The 23,235-nt window shown below is 39.8% G+C and overlaps 1 protein-coding gene across 1 annotated transcript in view; it reads right to left on the bottom strand.

Moving 5' to 3' along the window:
- Positions 1–1,009: 1,009 nt before the first annotated feature.
- LOC140953838 (uncharacterized) overlaps positions 1,010–23,235 on the bottom strand; it is a 29,083-nt gene continuing 6,857 nt past the window's right edge. The window contains exons 5-20 of the mRNA XM_073403218.1: positions 22,695–22,804; positions 21,410–21,520; positions 19,697–19,819; positions 15,504–15,623; positions 15,132–15,248; positions 14,140–14,262; positions 13,652–13,774; positions 12,722–12,844; positions 11,535–11,708; positions 10,947–11,123; positions 9,526–10,841; positions 8,947–9,085; positions 4,140–8,072; positions 3,080–3,247; positions 2,579–2,800; positions 1,010–1,920 (exon numbers count right to left, since the gene is read on the bottom strand). Of these exons, the coding sequence (XP_073259319.1) occupies positions 1,655–1,920; positions 2,579–2,800; positions 3,080–3,247; positions 4,140–8,072; positions 8,947–9,085; positions 9,526–10,841; positions 10,947–11,123; positions 11,535–11,708; positions 12,722–12,844; positions 13,652–13,774; positions 14,140–14,262; positions 15,132–15,248; positions 15,504–15,623; positions 19,697–19,819; positions 21,410–21,520; positions 22,695–22,804 (7,345 nt within the window). The 3' untranslated portion in view covers positions 1,010–1,654. The remainder of the gene's footprint in view (positions 1,921–2,578; positions 2,801–3,079; positions 3,248–4,139; positions 8,073–8,946; positions 9,086–9,525; positions 10,842–10,946; positions 11,124–11,534; positions 11,709–12,721; positions 12,845–13,651; positions 13,775–14,139; positions 14,263–15,131; positions 15,249–15,503; positions 15,624–19,696; positions 19,820–21,409; positions 21,521–22,694; positions 22,805–23,235) is intronic.

The raw sequence follows: 23,235 nt of genomic DNA, 5'->3' as shown, positions 1-23,235 counted from the left end.
GTGCTCAATAACAAATGGACGAATGTGACGATATAACAAGTAAAGACCCTGAAGAACCCAGAGAGGGGAGAAGAACCACTCTATAAGCTTGAATCTACTTCTTTTTAAAAAAAATACAATTCAGCTCATGCATCAAATATTATGGAGCTTATTCAAGTTACGCTACCTATTATTACTTCTCTGATGTTAAGACCGTATTAGGCTCGTGAAGTTCATTATTACCTTTTATGTTCGGATACTAACAACTAGACTGTCATTATCACAAAGTGCGATTGAGCAATAAATTTGCATGCTCTTTATATTGTTGAACCTCATGCTTGGTTTACGTAACTCAGGGCATTAGAGTGCACAGGAGTGCCCTCAAATTGGCTTATCTAATTCTTCTCGCGGTTTACCGCCAAATTCATTTCACCGGTGCTTTTATGGTCTTTTTTAACAGTCGCGCGCGATAATAGTGAACTTACACTAAAGGACGGCGGACGAAAGAAAACGGCGATAAACCTTTTATGACAAGCGTAAAAGTAATTTTGTTTTAACAATTTTTATGGCAAGCTTTCTCGTCCTTTAAACAGATCGTTTTTTTTTTTGAGGCCAGAACATAGTATTGTGATACGAAGATCATGAAAAAAAAACTTGCAAGAGATAGCCCTCTCATTTTTGTCACACACAAACGTTTTGCCGTCCTGTTGCGAAACCTCATCAATGTGACGCAGGCTACCTTATGCGGATGTCGATTAATCTTTGAAAATACGTAGAACTACTAAAAGCGTTATAACAAATGAGAAGAAGCTTTTGGGCTTTAAATCACCCTTTTTCTATAGCGGAATTTCATTTTTTATTTTCGTCAGCTGTCAAGCTTGAAAAGCGCATAAAAATTTTGTTTAGGCTTTTATAGACTGTGCTTGCAAAAGTAGCATAATATGCTTCGAGCAGTGGTCATACATTTCTAGAATTATGGCAATAATTATGCTAGTTTTTTCTAAAAAATGCAGAAATTATTCCTCTTATTTTTCCTTTAAATTTAGTAAAAACAGCTCAGTAACCTTACAACTAACAAGTAAATGACAAACACATTTACCCATTTTACATCTAGAAACTTTAATAGGGCATAATTCACGCCATCTTGGGTATTCGAGCGAGTTACGCACATGCGTTGAGTCCTGCGGAAAGACTACTGTGTCACTACCAGTGCAGGGGCGGATCCACGATTTTTTTTAGGAGGGGGTGCACTCGTCTCTTGCTCTAGTTCAACACCAATAAACCACATAGCTTTTTTTTTGCAGAATACCAGTTGTATTAGAAAACTGCAGGTCATCTCGGGGGGGAGGGGGGTGCACACCCCCTGCACCCTCCCCCTAGATCCGCCCCTGCAGTAGGATCCAGGTCCCTTGAATTTGACAATTTAATAAGCAGACAAAAAAAAGTGGTTTTTTAACTTAAATTTGCCTGTAACACTGATCACAGGCCAGAAAAGATTGGTTGCACAATCATTAAACGACCATTTTGTGTTGCAAAACTAGCCAAAGTACAAATTATGCTAACAGTGCTTTTTTCGGAAAAAGGATCAAAATTAGACTCGTGATGACAAATTATGCCAAATATGATGCTATCAAAATCTATCAAAGCCTTATTTTGTTGGGGTTCAACCTGTTCTTTACATGCTAGTATCATCATCTTGTGGGTCCTCTATTTGGTAGCAAGGGTTCTCGAGGCTGTAAAGGGTGCCAAGCTTAACAGCAGATGGGTCCCCGGACTGGTAAATTAGGTTCTTCTGACTGAGTACCGGTCGCTCCTTAACATCCTCGTTCGTATCGTATATGGGATTCTGGAAGGTTTGATCAGTAGCTGACGTTCTCATCTTGCCAGTTTTAAAATGGGGGATTTTCTTGACGCGATAGCGAATAGCGTACGCCAACACTCCTTAAGAAGAGAAGAAGCAACAACAATTTTTACAAAACGATTTGTAGCAAGACCTGGTCCAATCGTAACATTTGTATAGAAATTCTTTCCTACTATAATATCCCACGTTCGACTATAGCAGTGCAATTTTCGTGCCCTGATAAAATTATAGTTTAGCACTTTTTATTTTATAACTTTGTTTTTGCGAAAAGAAAATTTATCTCATACATGGAAGTGTATTATAATGCTTATGGACGTTTCATATTACATGGCAGCAGTGTGTGTCGGTTCTCGATCTTACTAATCGGGCTTTCAAATGATGTCTGTCAACTGATGTCAGTGGAAACGTCAGCTTTCGAATCTCTTTACGATGGCAGATTTACTTTTCATTATTAACTCAGCACTAAAAAAATGTTTAAAAGTAGCCCCTTAGTTCTTATTGTTGATGAATGAGTACGTGATTCAGATAGTGTTCTTTGAAAACAATTACATTTTCCACCCTCATCATATTCCACCGATCCAGTGTAGGGAGTCATATGATTGACTTATTAACCCTCTACCAATCTACCAATCTCAATCTTGAGTCTTTGAATAAAGTGATCTCTGAGAGCTTAGAAGGACTAACCATGCATACAGAAAAATACTAAAAATGCCTAATTTGGTTTGCGATGGAACGAACCTGCCAGTAGAATGACAATAACAGCCACGCATGCGCCAAAGGCTATCTTCCATTTGGTGGCGACATCTTTATCACTTCCAAGCCCGGACGCGTTTGGACTCCTAGTCGTCTTCTCAACTTCTCCTTTTCGTGTGGTTCTGGTTTCGTCTGTAGCAGTAGTCGCCACTGACTTCTTCAACGTGGTTTCAGTGGGAGGGAAAGTCGTAGGATAAGTAACGATATCTGGTGAAAGATGTACGAGAAGACCATTAAAGAATTTACGTGTTGTTGTACAATTTCAGCTTTCAGCTTATAGAGGATGGTATGTCACTCAACTAAAAAAATGGTGGACTGGCCCAAATGAGGGGAGAAACGTTCCTTTGTTACTTAGTAGTAACTAAATTCAGTTATAAATTATTACTACTCTCACAACGGATGGCTTAAAACTGCTTAGCAGTCACGATTGTTGCAGATTTGCTATGGCGAGAGGAGGCAACGCATATCATTATCATCTAGCCTTACCTTTACAGGAAGAACGCGTTTCTAATCCTGTTTTGCGGGAATTAGAACCCGAGGGACAAAGAAAACAGGACGTTTGTCCCTGATATGGTTGGTATGTTCCAATAGGACACGGAAAGCATGCCGTCGTTGTCCCATTTAAGGCACCATAAGTACCCGATGGACAGTTCACTGTAAAAAAAAAAAGTTTAGAACTTTATGCGGACCCTTACATTAGTCTACTAGGAAGAGTTTCAATACGACTTCGAGTCTCCAACCAAATCTGAGCGCTCAAGATAATTCTACCACACTTCTTTTTAAGTCCTTATACTGGCTCGACGCTAGAAAGGAGCGAACGATCTGGCGGGTCATTAGCAGGTTTTAAATGTTAAATTTCACTTAGTCTAGCGTTGAAGGACAATGGAAACGTAGGGAATGCCTCTTTCATTCCAAACCACTGACATACTTCATTTTACAGTTCAGCTAAGTCAAAAAGGAATAGAAACTGAAAATTATCTGTCCTAAAATTGCCATATACGAATAATGAAAGGCGCACATTCCAAAATGACCTGTTCCGTTAACTACTTAATAGCTGGTGAAACTTTTCCAAAGTGAGAAATAAAAAACCTGTCTCTGAAGAGTGAAGGTACTGACAGAAATTTTTCTCGAAAAACCAGAAAATTAGGATCAGTAGGTTGATTTCCCGTCTGACTGGAAGTAAACTAGTTCGAGCAACAGCCCCAGTTAGCAACCTCGACCCCAGAGTCTTTTGGAAAACGAGAAGACCCTGGGGACGTGACTGCTCCAGTTAGTGGCCGAAGCGATCGAGATTTGAAACCTTGGGCGATTGAACAACTCGTCCAATTTTGCTGCCTCCTGCACAAACTTGGTTTTTAAAAATGATACGAGTGTGTCTTAAGGGCAGGACAAACATAGTAGCCAAAGCTGAGCAATGGCCGCTGTTGCTTTTGCGTTCCTTTTTCTTCATTGCGTGATAATAATCACAAATCTGGTCCGTGATTTTCAAGTTTAGTTTGGAAATGTCTTTTGATTACATAGTTTGGATCTCAACAGAGTTACTTACCGCAAAGGAAATTATTTACATACAACATCGTGCCAGTAGGACACATGGATTTGTACTCTCCAGTTTTCCATGAGCTTGGATCAATGTACAGGATGACATCTTTGATATTTAAGCTGATTCCTCGAGTATTTGACTCGTTAACCAGAACAGCTACAGACTGTTTCATCACATTCACAGACTCCACTACACTTCGAGCGTTCTCCCTCTCGGTTCTGTTAGTCGACTCTGGTCCTGTTACATTTAAGCTGAGCAACCTCAGGGATGCACTGCAAGAGACGTTTTTCTGGTCGTTGCTTTTGCAGTCATGTATAGTAAGATTCCTCACTGCATTAGAGGAAAGGTTCGCCAAGTTGCTTACCACTCTTTTAAAAGAAAATTGTACGTCTAACTGAAAACGTTCGTTGTCGTGTAAGGGAGTGTTATCAATATCCATCTGATTGTTTACTTCATAAGAATCTTGAAGACTTTTGTAGTTACCAACTATCTCAAACGATAATCCCAACGAAGGCACCACCAAAGAAAATCCAAGAACTCTGACGTGGACATCATGAGACAAAGTGAAGTCGAAAGGATTGGACACGTTACACTTGTAAAATCCTTCCTCCTGATTCTGGACTGATGTGAACTTCAATACGGAAAAGTTGCCTCTTTCAACCATGCTGTATCCATTCGCTTCGAAAGGCATGAAAAGCCACTGATAGCGAAGTGGTCGAACCAAGCTGGTTGCCTTACAGCGCAAATAAAAGCCGGTGTTGATAGGAATGTTTAGCTTGTTTGGAGGCTGATATACCAGGGTTGGAGGTGGGTGTACCAGAACTAAACTGGGCGTCGATGTCTCCACACTCACATGGTTGTAAGCTTCACATGTATAATTACCGCTATCTTTTGTTGTCACTTTTTCGATTCGCAGATTCTCTGTGTCCCTTTCTAGCAGAAGCACGCCATTTTTCTTCCAGCGATAAGATGGCGCGGGATCTCCGACAGCTTTGCAAGTCAACTCGAGCGTCTGTCCAGTTTTCATGTTTTTCATCACTTCCGGGTGATTTGTAATGTTGGGAGCGACCGCACAGAAAATTTTTTCATTCTTGATGTCTTGCAAAATCTGTAGAATTCTAGAAGATTTCTCAGCCGCTTCAGCCACTGTAAGGTCTTCAAAGGAAACAAGGGCTTTGACTTCCGTCCTCAGTACTGCTAATGTTTTCTTCAACCTGACTGCCTCAGGGAGAGTTACGTCTTGGTAGAGATAGTTCCAGTTGTCCACAAAGTCTTCCACACAATCCACGAAACCATTGCATTCTAGTGATGTGCCGTTAAACACCCGCTCCATACTCGCTTCCCATTCTCTGTAAACAACCCCAATCGCTGTTTGCACTTTATTGTGATTGGCTGCATTTCTTAGTTCAATCAAACTAACTGCAGTTATAACCTCCAAGTCTGAGGACACGGCCTTCATGGACTCCTTGACATCCTTAGCGGTGAGCCCAAACTCCGCTGCTTGCGTCATGTTGACAGCAAAATCATGGGCTTCAGCATGCCGTTGTGTTATGGTTTGATTCGTGAAAAAAGTGAAAGTCATTAATGACTGTGCAGAGATCTTATAAAGTGACCTTAATATGTCAGTCAAGACGCGATGATAGTTTGTAACTAAGGCACATTTTTTCTTGAATTCAAGCAGATTCGTTACATCAGCATTGCCTTTATCAATGGCTCGCCTCCTCCTCTCTGCACTTTTAGCTGAGGACATCTGATTTAATGGATGACCGGAACGGAGAACAAAGCTCACGTTACCAAAAAGTTCTCTGACTATTTGTTTCGTTACCTGTTGCAAGGAATCATTCAATGATGCAAAATTGAGGATTGGAAAGATCGTTTTCTCTATGTCCTTTGAGGCTATTTTGAACATCACTGGTATGGAAGTTTCGCGGGGCGAGGAAAAGGTAAGACCAAATGAAACTTCCTTAATATCCACTGGACATGTTTGATTGGTACTATTCCAAAGCTGTGCCAAAACAATTGCGTCCTTTAGAAGGGCACGGTTCTCACCATTCGCCCTTTGTGAGATTTTACTTGCTTTTGCAACAGCATCATGTACTCTTCGAAGAATGTTGCGTTCACTGGAAGCACCTTCCAGTTCAATCTTTTGTTTGACAAGTTCAATCTCGGCGATTCGGAGTTTCCTTTTTGCATTTTGTAACTTTGCGAATGGTTTTAAGAGATTACTTTTTGCTGTGTTAAGCTTGGACAGGGCTTTTTCTGTGGTCTTGAGGCAGAACGCGTTCTTTTCCTTGCATCTCAACTCCTTTATCCGTGATGCGCAGTTTACTACTTTGCAACACGGAGTGGCAACAGTTTCTTTTATAACGTTCACTTTACATGAAATCACACATGAGTAAGGTATTTCAGTGAAACTATAATTGAAGACATCCTTTTCACAAGGCTTAGGTTCAACGTAGCAGTTCCATTCACCCTCATCGTTACATCCGGTGACTGCATCGACCACTCCACTGACAACCCCTGCAGGTACTTTACCATCAAGGTTTTTGTTATCGTTTGGTTCAGAGTTTGCATCTTTCGCCATTTTGATATCCGTGTTCTTATTGATATAGCGCGTAGCGAACAAGTAAGCTCCGGCAGATTTCGCCGCTTCTTCTACGCTTCCAGTTTCAGCAAGCTTAACTATTCCGTTTGCAAGTGGATAGGCAGCCTGTGGTGGAACGCCTACGGACGTCAAAACGCCCGTAGCTACTGTTTTAGCAACCGCTTTTCCCACTTTCTCAAAATTACAGCTTACGAAGGAGAAGAGGTCACCCCCCGAATGATCGCATTCCTCTTCCAGGCAGGTTGCCATCTCCTTAAAAGGTGCGACCCTTTTCTTTAAGACATTATGACAAATCGCAGGACAAAGTCCTTGTTCCTCACTTATGAGGTCTTTGTAACAAGTGTTACATGCTGTTCCAGCCACACAGACATGGGGACATTCAGTTACGGAACATAGTCGTTCGAGCGATGCTTTGAGTTTGTTGAATTCTTGGTTACTTACGGATGCATTTTTCTCGGCAGTACTAGCCTCCTTCGAAGCGACTTTTTGGGCTTTTAACGCCCACAGGTATCGTGTGATGGCCAAACTAGTCCTATTTTCGGCACGAAGAAGTCTTGTTTTACTTTGTTCAAACCTTTTGCTCATTTTGTCATCGATATTTTGGAGGGCTACAAGTCGTTGTACAGTGTGCTCTACAACAACTTGAATGTACTCGTTTATCATCTTCTTCAAGACGTCTTCTAAAGCATCATTCGTGCCTCCTTTATTGGACCTTCCAAATATTCCGGTAACCTTTAAAAGTAAATAATCCCAAGGCTGTAGTCGACTCGAGCCACTTAACGATAGGCGATATGTTTTGAAGAGGAGGAAGTCTCGTTGAAAACTCGCAGAGGTGTTTGAAATAGTGACTTGCGACTCAAACGAGTCACCCAGTAGTGACACTGTTGCGTTAAGGACTCCATAAGTTTTGTTCTGGCTGTCAAAAGGTAGAAATATCTGGACAGAATCCGATTGGGAAATTGTAAAAAATCTTCCTAATGCTGCCTTCTGGTTGAAACTTGCGGACAATTTCAGATCCTGAGCTTTCCTTTCAGCACTGCATCGTTCAAAAGTTTGATTAGTGGCAATTTCCGTCTCAATGGTCACGTTGGGAAACTTCAGTGGTCCAAACTTAATTGTCCCATTTAATATGTAAAGCTCCAAATGCGTGGCTGATCTCGAGTTTAACGAGGAATTATTCAAATTGTGAGATTTGGCAAACAACGAAACATTGCTGTTAGGAATTTCTATGAAAGAGCCAAGTAGAGTAGACGTAAAGGGGTCTTTTTGCAAGAGGCCGTTCAGGGACATTTCGTATGTATCTTGGAACTTGCAAGATGTGTAGTTTTCGTACTCTGTTAAAAGTAAATAGTAAGATTTCATACCTTTAAAAAACGATTACCAAAGTAAATTCACTGCACAGAAAAATTTTTTAAGAACAGGCATGCTGCGTTCACTATAGAAATCACACATGCACCGGCGGTGACTTCAGCGATAATGATCTGTGTTACATTTTCATCACGGTCGTAGTCGCTGAATGTGGATGGTCTCGTAAACAACTCTCATAAACAGATCTTGGGCCCTGTCCAGGATTTCTTAAAACATTCTTGGTCTCAAATCTAGGGGCTCATTGGCCCCCCAAAAGGTTATTTGACTTTTCGCGCGAGAACTAAGGTGTGGACAACCTGCTGGCCATTGCACATGTGTAGTGAATCAACCACCAACCACGCCTTTGAATCCCATGCGAAAGCTCTGGTAAAAGCTAGGAATATGTATTACAGTTGAACCTCCATTAAGGGCAACCTCTCCGCAACGGACACTTTGCTACAACGGCCACGTTTTTTTTGGCGGACGGCCACCTCTCAACAATGGCCATGTTCGTCTGTCTCCAAGGTGGCCGTTGTGGAGAGGTTCAACTGTATTTTGCAAGTTTCAAACTGAAATTTATTTGCCTGTTGGGTTTTCATTGAACCAAAGTACAGGCAAGATCTATTGCAGGTTAGTTTCTAGGTAAAATTTAGCCAAAACGGGCTTGTGAAGATTTAAGACGAAAACAATAAAGACTTTTTTTCAACGTAAGTGCAGAAAGTTCCCTAGCATCTTAACAGAAACTAGCTACGCATCCTATCATGGAAAAGTGTCGGTTCGTCAATGAGTGATTGTTTACTTAAGCGATTTCATTACTACTCTATATTAGAGGCCCAGAGAACCTTCTCCTTGCACACTGACCTTGGTATCGCACTTTTCCCGAGCACCTATGTAATGATATGTTGAATATTATCTGTTGCTTTAGCACGGAAAGAGCAACGGACACATTCGTTTGTCCTCGAATACCAGCCGTCCAAGATCTTGGATTTTTGACCCACACCTGTGTTTAATAACACTATGTTAGCCTTAGGTTTTGGCATGCAAGTAGTGCTGAAGATATACAATATTGCCGTCAACAAAGTAACTTGTCATTGCGTTTTCGTGGTCCAAGGTGATTCCGTGGACAGAATGAAGAAATCTCTTTTGCAATAAGAAATAATTTTACAGGGACGTTTGAAATTAATGTAACATTCCTCGTATCCAGTGTTCCTTACGAAGCTTTTGTCTCTATGCTGTGGAACACTTCCTTGTAGGCGTTGTCAAATTTGTCCAAAATAACACCGACCCTCTATTGCCGTGATTCAAGAACGTGCAATAGTGATATGTAAATATGTAAATCTTGAATTTTGTATGTGTGTTTTTGGAACTGCCCATATGCAACCACGCTCCATCGTTTTAATTATGTATATTTTAGATAAGTTTACTTTTGTTCAAACTTACATTGTTGTTATCCTGAATGCCGATAACAGCATTTCCCACTAAACTAACTTTCATAAAATGGATGGGATGAGACCCAAGAATGGTCTTTTCTACTCTTCCATAGAGTTCCAGGTTGCCAGGTATGAAAACATTTCCTCGATTCCATACATTTACCGAATAGCTCGTTTTCCTTTGTCCAAAAAACTGCATTGCCAGAACAGAGATGTTCCAGCCTTTAGTTGCAAGTTCCTGGTACAGGGGCATACTTCTGAGTGTAACATAGGATAGCGGATTGAAGGCAAGAACCACCTTGGGGGGAAGGTCGTCTAAGCAAAGCTCCACAGCGGCCAAAAGGAACGAATTTTTGCCATATTTTGGTAGCTTTACAAAAGTCCCGTTAACTACAACGGTTATGGCACCAGTGTATAAAAGAACAGAGTAGTAGGTATGATCTTTCAGTGAAAGTCCTAGACCCTTCAAGACACCTTTGAGTTCCTTTCCGGTCCAAATATAAGTGATGACGTCATTTGGCTCAAGGCTCGAGAACGTTTTTGACGGAATAAGATGGAACCAGCTGGGTAGGCTGGAATTTAAAGACTGAAGAAAAACGGTTGCTAACGTCTCAGAGGGAAAACATTCTAGGCTTTTAGGAGTTTTGTCATAGCATTGCACTGTATCTCTTGAAACAGAAAAACGATCTATTTTGTCAAGGGTTGCTCCTCGCAAGCCGAGTGGTAAGGTAAGATTTCTAAAGACGATAGAGACAGCTCCGTTTGTGCTAACTCGTCTCGTGGACCGTAACCATGGTTCCGTTGATATTGCGTGAAGAAAACTGCTCCCTACTGGGCACTTATAAAGAGCAATTTTGTGACAGCCCTTTGGGAAACTGATGTTGGCATTTTCATTGCAAGATGTGCCATTCTGAAGAACAATCACCGTGTCTGGTAACACTGCCTGGTAATCCTTGGCTGTAGCACCAGAAAGGGTGTAAGTGATCTGATGGATACCTGGGAGACGTGCCGTGACAGTCATGTTAAAGATGTACAGTCTTCCTCGCTCAAGTTTTACTGGAACAACGACCAGATCCCGAGGATGCAATTCCAATCCTACTGAGTTAAATGTGATTGTCAGTTCCTCTTTTGGTGGAGACAACTGAAAAGTAAAGTTCCAGCTGCTATTCTGCTCAAGTCGGGGGTAATTTGGCTTGCGGAAAATCCCGACCTGGCATTTGCTGCCAATGTGAGCAGTGCCTGTGCAGTTACACCAAAAAGCAGTGCTGTTGAGAGGGCGGCACACGCCTCCATTCAAGCAAGGGTTGGGACGACAAACTGTTATAGCTGCAATGGTCAATCAAATATTAAAACATTAATCAATTATTTAATCATGTAATCTAGAGCGGTCACATCCTAAGGATGAAATACCTGGAAGCTTATATTCCTTACCGTCACAGTTGCCAGGAGTGGGTATCCATGTGGAGTCAGCTGAGCATGAAACGGTTTTGCTGCCATTCAAGAAATACCCAGAGCGACAATCAAATGAGCACTTTCCTTTGTATGTGGTTGAGCAGGGAATTTTGACAAAGCCATTGGAAGGAGGCTTAGGTCTTTTACATTGCTTTGCTGCAATCAGAGAAAAAGAAAATTGATGAGTAATTATGAAAGCATCGCTGGCTGTAATCCATAATCTTCATAATTTCTCGCAGTCTTGGTTTTTAAGATATACCAAAGGTTTAGATAAGTGGATTCTGAATCAATGTTTACCATCGCGGTAGGTTCGAAAGAGTTCTTCAAAGTTGTGGTAAAGTTAATTTGTGATTATTACAGAAAGGGGAAAGCCTTTCTTCGTCGATTTCGGTGAAAACCTACTACTGCCCTTACGTTTCAGCACTTCTCTAACGCTAGTGCTCCTGAACAAAGAAACACTCGAGAGTGAGTAACTAGGTTTCGCTCACGTTTACTTATACAGTTTACAGGACTTGTACACGGCAAGACATTTTTTGCTTTTACGTATTGCAAGTGTTGTAGGCTTACTTTTACAAACTGGACGAACTCCGTTCCATTGAGCTTGGATCAAACATCTGAGTAGCATTGATCCTACCAGTTCGTACCCAGGTTGACAGCTAAACTGACAGACACTGTCCACTGTGTTTCCAGTGCAATTTATGTATCCATTGACTGGTCGGGATAGGGACGAACACGGATACCCTGGTAAAGAAATTAATTTAACTCATCATTAGCGACACGATAAAAGGAAATTGTTGAAAAGAAAAGGCCAGATTGCAATATTGACACTTTTAAAAATTAAAACGGTGATTTAGTCGTGGACCAAATCTGATGGTATTGCGTCACAAACATCACGAGCCGTTTTGCAAGTTAACTAAATAATGGAACGCTATACAAAACAACCTGATACAAATGCTTTTTTAGGTTTTTAAGAATCAGTAATTTAGAGGAAATCCCTTGCTCTTTCCTTCATCGGACTTTTCTGAAGCCTCCTAGCAGTCCTAGGTTGACAGCGTTAAAGAGAATAATTGACTTAAAGGGGCTATGTCAAGTTATTTGCTATCCTTTTAAAAGCTGAAAAGGTTTTTCGTATCAATTGTATTCCAAAAAAAATGGTCCAGATTTGTTATTTAAGACTAAAATTAGGCAGTGAAGCTGTGTCCTGTTGTCTACTGCTACGGATGGTAAGCATTGACATGGACTGAGACTTGAAAAAAATGAGCCAGCTTTTTAAAGTTTTGATGCTATGCCTGAAAAATCACCTAAACAATTATTATGGTTAATGCTTAATAGTAATGACTTCAGCACAAAATTGACCTAAAACAGTAATATCCTCAGGGGCGTAGCTGAGGGGGGGGGGGGGGGGGGTCCTGGGGTGCCCGTGACCCCCCCTTGGTAGGCCTTCTTTTGAGCAAACAACCTACAATATTCAGGTGGCGAAAACGCCATGACAATATCTTGGCCGTAAAAGCCATTGTTGAAAAGCCCACTTTTTTAAAATTTGTTTTTCTGTAACGTATTTTCGTCAACGGCTCTTGTCTTTAGTTAATATAGGCCTTCATGCCGCGATGATTCAACTGAGCCCGCTGATACACGAGGGAGAGCAGCCGTATAAACCATATATAGTCGGCGATCCCCAGATGGTGTCCCTGTATGTGACCCCCCCTTTGAAAAATCCTGGTACGCCCCTGATCCTCATGACATGTTGCGCATACCTTTGCACGTTCTAAAGTCGCCATCAAGATAGTACCCTGGTCGGCAAGCGCAATAGTAGCTACCTGGAGTGTTACCACAGATTTGACTGCAAGTGTGCTGGCCATTTTTGCACTCATTATGATCTGGAGAAAAGTACCATTCATGAGAACTACGCCTTCGCGGTGACATAAATAGGTAACACACAGAATGGGAATAAGCAAGGGGGATTAGAATTCAGCAACAGGAGTGAGCGTGCGGCAGAGGCGAGAACGGAAAGTAAATGTGGTAGGGTAAATGGCTCCCATCTTCACTTCCTGGCATGTTTGTTTTTCTTTTGTAAGGCTGAGAGTAAGTTAAGTTACTTTAGTTTAGTTTAATACATTCGCCACAACAATTACAATGATGAATAATAACAACAAAAGGAGTGTTAACAAATGAAAGACAAACCAAAGGGATATAAGGGGCGGGGGGTGGGGTGGCTGGAGATAGGAACAGAACTTTCGTCCTGATTGCAACTTAAATCCCTCGAGTTACAAGACAATAGAAGCTAAGATGACAGTTTTAAAGGTTGCAACATTGGAGGATAATAGGTCTCAAGTTTTGAAAGGTAAAACTGAAAAAGCTAGTTTTGAACATTGTTAACGAATTACTGGCTAATTTGAACTCGCACAGTAAAAGGTTCCATAACTTGGCAGTCATAATGAAGTACGACTTTCTGAAACAATCCTGATTGTGTTTGTAAATTAGGTTATAATATATTGTTGATGTCATATCGCTGTGGTCGGTATCGTTCCTCGAACGTGCGCTGGAACTTTCTAATGTCAGTGGATACTATATTAGGCAGTATTACGTATTTTATACCGCTCTACCCTAAAATTATCTTTCTTCTGGGCAGACTAATATAGTTACTACGACTTGCGTTCTTGTAACAAACCAAAGTCTATGCCTACCAGAACAGGTCCGATTATCAGGATTAAGGAAGTAACCAGTCGGGCAAATACAATGAAAGCTACCATTCGTGTTTCTGCATTGGTATTGACATCCTGCCAGACCTGTCTTACATTCATCGACATCTGAGGGTCATAAGATAGGTTGACATAGTTAAACAACATTGTTTGCTTCTTTAGTAAAAGATAGTTTGCGTTACGCAAATCTTAGTGGTAGAAAACACCTAGAAATATAATTACTCTCCACTAGACGGGATGTCAGTTCCCCGTGGGGCTAACCGTAGCAGTATGTCAGCGGTACCCATTTATACACCTAGGCGGAAGGAGACAGTTTTAGACAGTTCTTGTGTAAGAAAACAACGCGATGGCATAGCTAAAGCTCAAAGTCGGGGGCTTACCCATATAAAGATTACCGCACGCCTCTATGAAGTGCTTCGTCTGCAACGGAGAATGTAATGTGTTTTTTAAAAACAAAATGTATTTCGTATAACCTGAACAGGAGCGGTTATCATTGTTGAGTGAGTAGCCAGTGTGGCACGTGCAAGTGTAGGCTCCGGGGTGATTCACACACAGCTGTCCACAAGTGTGATTCCCCGTCGTACATTCGTCATGATCTAGAAAAAAGGACGAACAATTACCTTCAGATCAAAGGAATAGTATCATCTAGTCACTCTAGTGTCATATTTTGAAAACCCAGTGGGCACTTTTCCCAGGTACGATGCGATATAATAGTCATTAGGAGCCTTGAAGTCCTTTTATGGGTTCGCAATTTAAAGCTCTTTTAGAATAATTTTGAGTCTGATATTTTTTGGCGACTTTTATGGGATAGACGATTCTGGTAACAAGCCTTTTAATTTTGGGGCTTTGTTACAAGAAGTAGCATAAAAAAGTAAAGGAGGGAAGAAATGTCGGGGATTTACGTTCTTCGTTGTATTAGTAGACCTTTTAGGATTATACTCTTGGTTCAGTAGGACCTCTGCGGAGTTAACAATTTGGCTACATTCGTACTTTCTACTCACTATGATATAGATAAGCACCCTATCCCATTTTCTGGATCACTTTTACATCAACGCAAAGGGAAAATAAGTCCAACTTTTTATTCAAAACGGTTATTCCAGGGAAGGAAACCCCTCCAAAACGGCTTTAGATATGATGATGGACAGCTGTGATGGAAATGCATACTCTCTTGAAAAGGTCGAGCTTGATCGAATGCGTCGCATTCATTCCTTGAAAATTAACCTGATGTTAAACTCATCGCTGATCTAGACATGATTTATCTATGGAAAAGCGGAGCAATGCCCATGGGACTTCCCTCTCTCCATAGCCTGTGTAGCAGGCGTCGAAAGGGGTAGGGGGTAGGGGATAGCGAGGAAGGGAAAAAGGGGAGGGGGATTTTCCCTTTCTCCCTCCCCCTCCCCCCCTCCCCCTCCCCTTTTTGCGCCTGCCAGGCAGGCTACTCTCTCCATATTGTGTTTGAGTTTACCTGCGCAATCCCTTTTGTTAGTCGTAAGTAGATATCCTTGAGGACAAGTGCAAAAGAAACTGCCAACTGTGTTGTTACACTTGTACTGACAAATAGGCTGGGCACACTCGTTTACCTCTGCGGATTAAAAGGATTAGAGACTTATCTAAGTGGTCTAGCTACAAAACAACGAAAAGGCTGCAGGGTGCTGAACAAAGGACTTTTTTGCAATTCACATCGTCCGAAAACATGGCTCTGTTAAAATATCCTATTGGTAGTAAATCGGTTTTAAAGGAGTTAGGAGTGGTTGTTGCAGCACCATATGTTTTACGACCTTGTCAAGTAACCGATGGCCATATTGATCACAGATTTATCATTCTTGAAATGGCCTACCAGAACATGTTCTGCCGTTATTGTCCAGTTCATATCCAGTCCGACAGGTGCAAGAGTAGCTTCCAGGTCTATTGACGCAATTTTGCTGACAACTGTGGCCACCCTGGCATTCATTGATGTCTACAAGAAAAAATGGTAGGCTAAAGGCTTTGGCTAAAAGGTCGGCTGCCGGTTAAGGTTTTAAAAATAATGTAAACTGAGGTTTGAAAAACCACTGCAAAAACCGTGAACGATCAATGAAGCTCAACGTTGGATCAAACAAGATCGTGATCAGTCGGAAAAGATAAAAATAGAATTAAAGTCAAAAAGACTACTGCAAAGACTGATCAAACAACGTGAAAAAGGCTGAGGTATACAATATTTTGACTGGCCAATAGCAGTCTTCATCAGGTTTATTAGGAAAAACCACGAATATACAGACTATATACTACTGTAAAATAATAAACGGGAGTTACATGGTATGACGTGGTAAGGTGTGGCTGCTAAGAAAAATAAACCGAAGAAAAGATAAAGATTACATAATCAGGGGCACCCAACGACAATTTTCGGAAAATATCTGTTCGGAAGACGATCTGCGATCTAGAATTTTCGGAACATTTGTTGTAAAATTTCTTGCTTGCCTGCCTCTCCTAGGATTTTCGAACATCTGAAAAATGGTATAATTGCCTATTTTTAACGGATTTTTACCCTAAAAAGGTCACCTAGAATTTTCGGGAGCCTTTGTTTCTGGCTAGAATTTTCGAAAAGGTAAGTTTTGATCCCTATAATTTTCGGATCACTAGATTTTCAGCTAGGAAATCCGAACAGATGAAAAATTTTTAAGAGATAAAAATATGCCTATATCTACCGTTTAAATACTAAAATACGTTTAACAATGCTATGTTAAAGTGGTTTTGAACTATATTCTCGTTGGGTGCCCCTGCATAATGATAATAATTCGTCACGTTTGTTCATTCCCAGAGGCTCGATGTTTTTGGCTTTATGAATGAGGTTCGCCTCACGTGCTTTCCTAAGACAATCGCGTTCATATCTAAGTGTTTCAACTGGGATAAGTAACATATGGGAAACAGAGTTGCAATTGCTGAGAAAGTGTTCTAAAACTGCTGTTTGGATGTAACTACCGAAAACTAGCGGTAGTTACACACACCTTATGTAATACCATGTAACTTCCTTTTATTATTTTACGGTAGTATATATTCTGTATATTCGTGGTTTTTCCTAATAAACCTGATGAAGACTGTTTAGTTAAGGTACAAAAACCACTGCAAAAACCGTGTACGAACAATCTTGCTCAACGTCGGATCCAAAAAGATCGTGATCAGTCAAAATAGATAAAACTGAAAACGTTACAGTCAAGAAGACTTTTGCAGGGACTGATCAAACAACGTGAAATAGAGTTAAGTTGAAGAAGACTGCTATTGGCCAGTCGAAATATTGTATACCTCAGTCAAAATAGATAAAATTGAAAACGTTACAGTCAAGAAGACTTTTGCAGGGACTGATCAAACAACGTGAAAAAGAGTCAAGTTGATGAAGACTGCTATTGGCCAGTCCAAATATTGTATACCTAAGCATTTTCTTAAATTCGATTTTTGAAAAAAATATTTAAATGGTTGTAACTAAATACAAACATCTATATTAGTTCCAGGTCTCCTTACCCTAACTCAACCAAGTTCGCTTTATTTCGCAATAAACTCAAACTTAGAGAAGTGAAAAATACAGATCGGACTGTCGGCCAATCAGGGCCGACGGAACAACTGCACGAGCCAATTAGACCTCGAGAGAGAGAAGGTACGTATTGCTTTGATGTTGCTGATTCGCAAACGTTCGGGTCATTGCCTTGTTTACAACCGAGGAGGGTTGGTACGAGTTCGTGTATTATGGGATAAACAACATGAAACTTTCAAGGTCACAAAAAGGGCAAGTAATTCATGGTAGTCTCCATGTAGTCACCCTTATATATAGTGCAATATGTTATTATACCCGCACAGTTACAAGCACTGGGGTAAGGAGACTATGTGTAGACTAACATGAATTACTTGCCAGAAAGGGGAAACCGAGATTTACAGAATTCTGAAGTTTGGTGCTAATCGGGCCAACTGGTAAACAAGATACAGCTTCTTAAAACTTGAAAATTTACAAGGAGATTTAAGGATTGCCCGACACCGTCCGGACGTGCATGTATTTCTTAGTAAATATTGGAGTTTTTGAATGGCTGTATCTCGTTGCAGAAGGTCTAAATGTAATAAACGACCCTAGATGTAATAAAGTCCTAAATGTAATAACATTTTGTCCTAAATGTAATAATAATTTGCCCTATCTTAAGTTGCCAATTACAGTAATTACTCGAATAAGTGCGCTCTCAAATAAGCGCCGCATTTGGGGGGGGGGGTGGGGAGTTAATTAGCGCCGCGGCGGTTATTCATGTAAATACGGTACCAAGCGGTATTACTATGGTATTAAGCACCGCTCTCAAATAAGCGCCGCATTTTTGGAGAAAAAAGTTAATAAGCGCCGCGGCGCTAATTCGCGTAAATTCGGTAAATTTTCTTACGCACTGTGAAACTTAACGGTTACAAATAAATTGCTTGTAAACGACAGAGTAACAATATTTTTCTAAAGACAGAGACAGTTATGCATGCACCCCTCGAGTGTTTATATCAGGCTATGCAAACACAGGAAAAAGTTTTCCATTGCTTTTATAAAATAACTTTCCCCAGAAAAAAGAAAAACTCTTTGTTTAGGTTACTGATTAAAAGAGAAATTCCTACCAATCGCGAAATCATGTACACGAAGCTCAATGTGCGTGTAATCAGTTCTTGTTTTGCAATAAAGATGCTTTCCAATAAAGGGTTTTTCTCGCTTAAAATGTCAGCTGAAGCAAAAAAAAAATTGGGCACAGCATGTTTGTAAAGATTTTCCAAGTTTCATCCGAGGGGAATGGGTAAATAAAGTAAATTTGTCGAGTTTTCAACTCAAAAACATTTTAAAATTCGTGCTTGTGTGAGTAGCGCGCGAAGAACAAAACATCTTGACTCTACATATGTTTACATACTCTCATGCAAACACATCTCTCGGCCAATCAGAGCGCGACGCGTATTATCTTAGTTATTTATAAACGTTGTTATCAGCTGGGCTCTAGTCTTTAAGGGCGTGTTTACATGGAGGTAGGGGCCCCAGATAGGTGAGGTAACATGCGGGGGGTCACCCCACCTATCATGTAAACGTGATCAAATTAAAATGAGAGATTATGTGGACAGGCGGGTTCCCCACCAAAGCGTGTTACCTCACCTACCTGGGGTCCCCCACCTCCATGTAAAGAGGCCCTTAGACTTCTCGTTTTTTGTTCTTAATATTTTAGCTGATTAGATCTCTTTTCTAGAGATCCAACGTTGACAAGCAACAGGATCTTCGTCCACGGTTTTTGCAGTAAATTTCTTTAACAAAAATGAAGTATGAAAAATGTTTTAAGGCTTACAAGTCTTTTTTTTATTTTGTCCTTTTACAAGCAATTTATTTGTAAACGTCATGTTACACAGTGCATAATGTACCAAAGCTTACTAAATTTTTTTCTCCAAAAATGCGGCACTTACTTGAGGGCAGCGCTTAAAACCATAGTAATACTTCTTAGTACCGTATTTACGCGAATAAACGCCGCGGCGCTTATTTAATCCCCCAAATGCTGAGCTTATTTGAGGGTGATGCTTATTTGAGTAATTAATGTAATTTGCAACTTAAGAATTTTTTACATTTGGGACAAAATGTTCTTACATTTAGGACTTTATTACATTTAGGGTCGTTTATACTGTGTTTATTACGTTTAGGCCTTCTACTCTCGCTCAGTATACACCCTATAAACATAAAAACTTCAAGATTTTGTAAATCTCGGTTTCCTCTGTTTGGACCTCGTGGGTCTCTTGTTGTTTATCCCATAATAAATGGACTCGATCCTAACCTTCCTCGGTTTGAAATCAGTTAATTGTTAAGTGTCTGCAAAAGAGCTATTTTAAGAACAATCATCAGGCGAAAGTCCAGTGTGCTATATTTTGCATTTCGGTAGTACAGGGAGCTGACTCAAGAGATTTGACTGTAGCCTGCACCTAACACGAGAAAAAAACTTCGTGAGCAAATCATAATTTGATCAATTTAAGTCTGATTAGCCTTGAAGAGATCAAGAGAAATATAAGAGTTACCTTGACAGTTGAAGAATCCAGACTTGGCGTACCCCTGATCACAATAGCATCTGTAGGAACCGTCCCGATTATTAGAGCAATGTTGCTGGCAACCGCCATTATTGGTCAAGCACTCGTTTATATCTGTTGGTATCGATGTAAATGCTTTATGAACCCATGCTACTAAAGGTTGAAGTTTGTTCACGACTGCAGCAAATACTTCCTGTTAAGTGTGTAAGTCTAGTATTTTATAAAACTGGGTTACGCATTAAATGTAGCATATGTCAGTAAGATGTTAAGTATTAATTTAGGCACCCAAATTATCAATATTTTTCAAGATTTGTTTTCTAGTTCGACTGGGTATGCTTACTTGTCCTCCGACCATTTCAAGTTTATTCCAAAGTGCGATAGGTGTTATTACAATAGACTTGCTCACAAGTCGAGCTTTTGAGCGCGTAGCGCGACTGTGAGCGCGAAGCGCGATCGTACGAGCGCGGAGCGCGAAGCGCGAGCGAGCGAAAGCTCGTGCCGGGTCCTACCACACCAGACCAGAAAACCAAGCGAATGACTTTGAGAAAGTCTATTATTACAAGTGCGACAGGTATTACAAAGTGCGACAAGACAGAGGTTTGAGTTATAGAGGTTTCGAGTTACCGAGGGTAAAATTACAGTAAATGTACGAAGGAAATCCAGGGGAAATCCACTTTGGTTCGAGTTAGTGTTAGGTTCAAATTAGGAGGGTTCGAGTTATCGGGAGTCAAACAAACAAGTCCATAGCTATGCCACTAGACACGCGAACGATTTTCACCTTCCTTTTTGTAGAACAAACCTTCGTAAATTTTCTGTCAGTTTCCAAGGACCTACTTATTATAACTCTATAGAAAATGATATTAAAGAATCTAATTCTCTGCACTTATTCAAAACGAAATTGAAAAAAAAAATTAAATATGAATTATTAGTTATAAATCTTGTAGTAAATAGTTATATTTCTTCACATGTCTGATATTATTTTTATACTTATTCTTACATGTACCATACCTTATATTTTGTCAACTCAGTCTATGTAATTAGTTAATTTATACTTACCTTCATTGTATTTTACTTTCGATCCTGGCCTTACTGTTACTGTTAACTTTATTTTTACTCTGAGGGAGCCCAATGTCTATAAGCCTCATGGTTTCTTTTTGGGCTTCCTCGCCACTTTCATTTGCTTTTATGTAACTGTCTTGTTTTATCGTTATTTGTATTTTGTGGTAAATCAAATAAAGTCACTAAAAATTACTAAAAAAAAAAACTGTATAAAACTTAATAGTTTTCCTACAACAAAAAAGGTTCCTCTTCAAGGCTTTATTAAGGTGAAATTTGAATATTTTGAATATTTAATTTTTATATTCACTGCGAAAAAAATTTTTTTCTGGGAAAAAATACCACTAAAATGCTCGAAAAAATTCTAGCATAATGTACAAAACCCTAGTAACTAAAACCTACTGTATCGCGTTTTGCCCTAATATTGCATGAGATAAAGTTCTACCGCGTGATTCAATTTTTGGCTACAGTAATGTTTCCCTCCCCTTCCCTTCCTGCACAATTGTGCAGCTTTTGCGCCATTCATGAATCAGTTCGTCAAAATTGTGAAAAAATTTGTTGCATAAATCTTCTATAGGTTGGTCTCGGTGTAGAGCTTTCATACAGTATACAAGTTATCAGTAGCTTTGCAAGCGGTATCGTACATACCCGTTCTGCACTTTGCACCCCTCCATCCCGGCATACATCGACATCGTTCAGGGCTTATGCAAGTGCCTCCGTTAGCACAACCTGGTTGGCCTGGTTGGCCTGTGCAAATTGCTTTAAAATAAGAAAGAGCGGAAATTAATAATAATGGAAGATCTTTTGTGTGATTGATTTTTGCGTAACTCGGCGAGTAAACTAAAACAGTTCTGCTTCGCCTATCACTGAGGTCCTGGAATAAATTAAAATAATAAAAATAAAAAGCTCACAACTGTAATTACTTATTTTGCTTTTCCCTCCGAAACATAAATTGTTTCTGCTACGTTCCTAATTTATCTTTTATTATTATTATTATTATTATTATTATTATTATTATTATGTGATTGCTCCCACCTTAATAGCTACAAATTATCAATAATTATATCTATGCCATCCGTCCTTGATTTCAGGTGGGATAAATTAATATAATTTTTTTTAATTCGTTGGTGTTGCAGGCCACCTATTGTTTTACATTTTTGTTATTATTATTATTATTATTATTATTATTATTATTATTATTATTATTATGTGATTGCTCCCACCTTAATAGCTACAAATTATCAATAATTTTATCTATGCCATCCGTCCTTGATTTCAGGTGGGATAAATTAATATAATTTTTTTTAATTCGTTGGTGTTGCAGGCCACCTATTGTTTTACATTTTTGTTATTATTATTATTATTATTATTATTATTATTATTATTATTATGTGATTGCTCCCACCTTAATAGCTACAAATTATCAATAATTTTATCTATGCCATCCGTCCTTGATTTCAGGTGGGAGAAATTAATATAATTTTTTTTAATTCGTTGGTGTTGCAGGCCACCTATTGTTTTACATTTTTGTCTCGTTAGCATCGGCTTATCAATATCTGATGAAGCTAATAAAATGAAGTTTCGGACTCTCAAAAGAGCATAATAATTTCCGTAATCTCTGGAAAATTTGAGCCCGATATACCAAACAGTTTCGGAGAAATTCTCTCGAAAACCCCCAAAATTTACAAAGGGTGTGTGAGCTCAAGGTTTTGCCACCCAGCAATTTTGCATTTTTTAATTGCTGCTATTTTCTTTGTTACTGATAACTTCATAGATTAACAAGCTGTCTTAATTTTTTAACCTAATTGGTATATACGGCTACATCGTTTATGGGTTAGCTCGTATGCTAATGAGCAAAAATGTAAACAGTGACGTCACGATGAATCCGCCTATAACTATAAGGTAAAAAAGTGGCTATTTTTGTGTAACTTACGTATTGTACATTCGTCCCCGGCTGCCCTCCACCCGTGGGCACAATAATAGATGGGCTTGTATCTCGTCACATAATAATGAATATTTTTCCATTTTTGACGGTATGTAGTTCTACAAAAGAAAGAAACATTGTTACTTGTAAATTTCGCCCTCAGCGCCCAGGTCTAACATTTCTTAATAAAAGATAATGCGTGCAGAAGAAACTCATTGTAAATAACACCCGATCATAAAAACGGAGCTATGCATGACTTACCCATCGTAGCATGTACAGGCCAAAGCACACTTCCTCGGCAGAGACGTGCGCATAGGAAGTTTAAAGCAATGAAGTTTTGAGGTATAACCTGCTCTTGTAAATATGGCTTTTGGTTTTTAGCTCTTACTGTGTTACAGCTTACTTCTAATTTCTTCTTAAACGGAACCTCCTCGTTTTCCCATTATTACTATTCTATAATATTATTTCTCTTCAGCCCTCGGTTTTGAGCGTTACCTTCATGCATATACAGTCAACTCTCTCTCCTAACAGACTCTCTAGGACGGACACC

The sequence above is a fragment of the Porites lutea genome, chromosome 12, assembly GCF_958299795.1.
Source record: "Porites lutea chromosome 12, jaPorLute2.1, whole genome shotgun sequence".
NCBI lineage: Eukaryota > Metazoa > Cnidaria > Anthozoa > Scleractinia > Poritidae > Porites > Porites lutea.
This window is presented reverse-complemented; position numbering and strand designations above follow the sequence as displayed.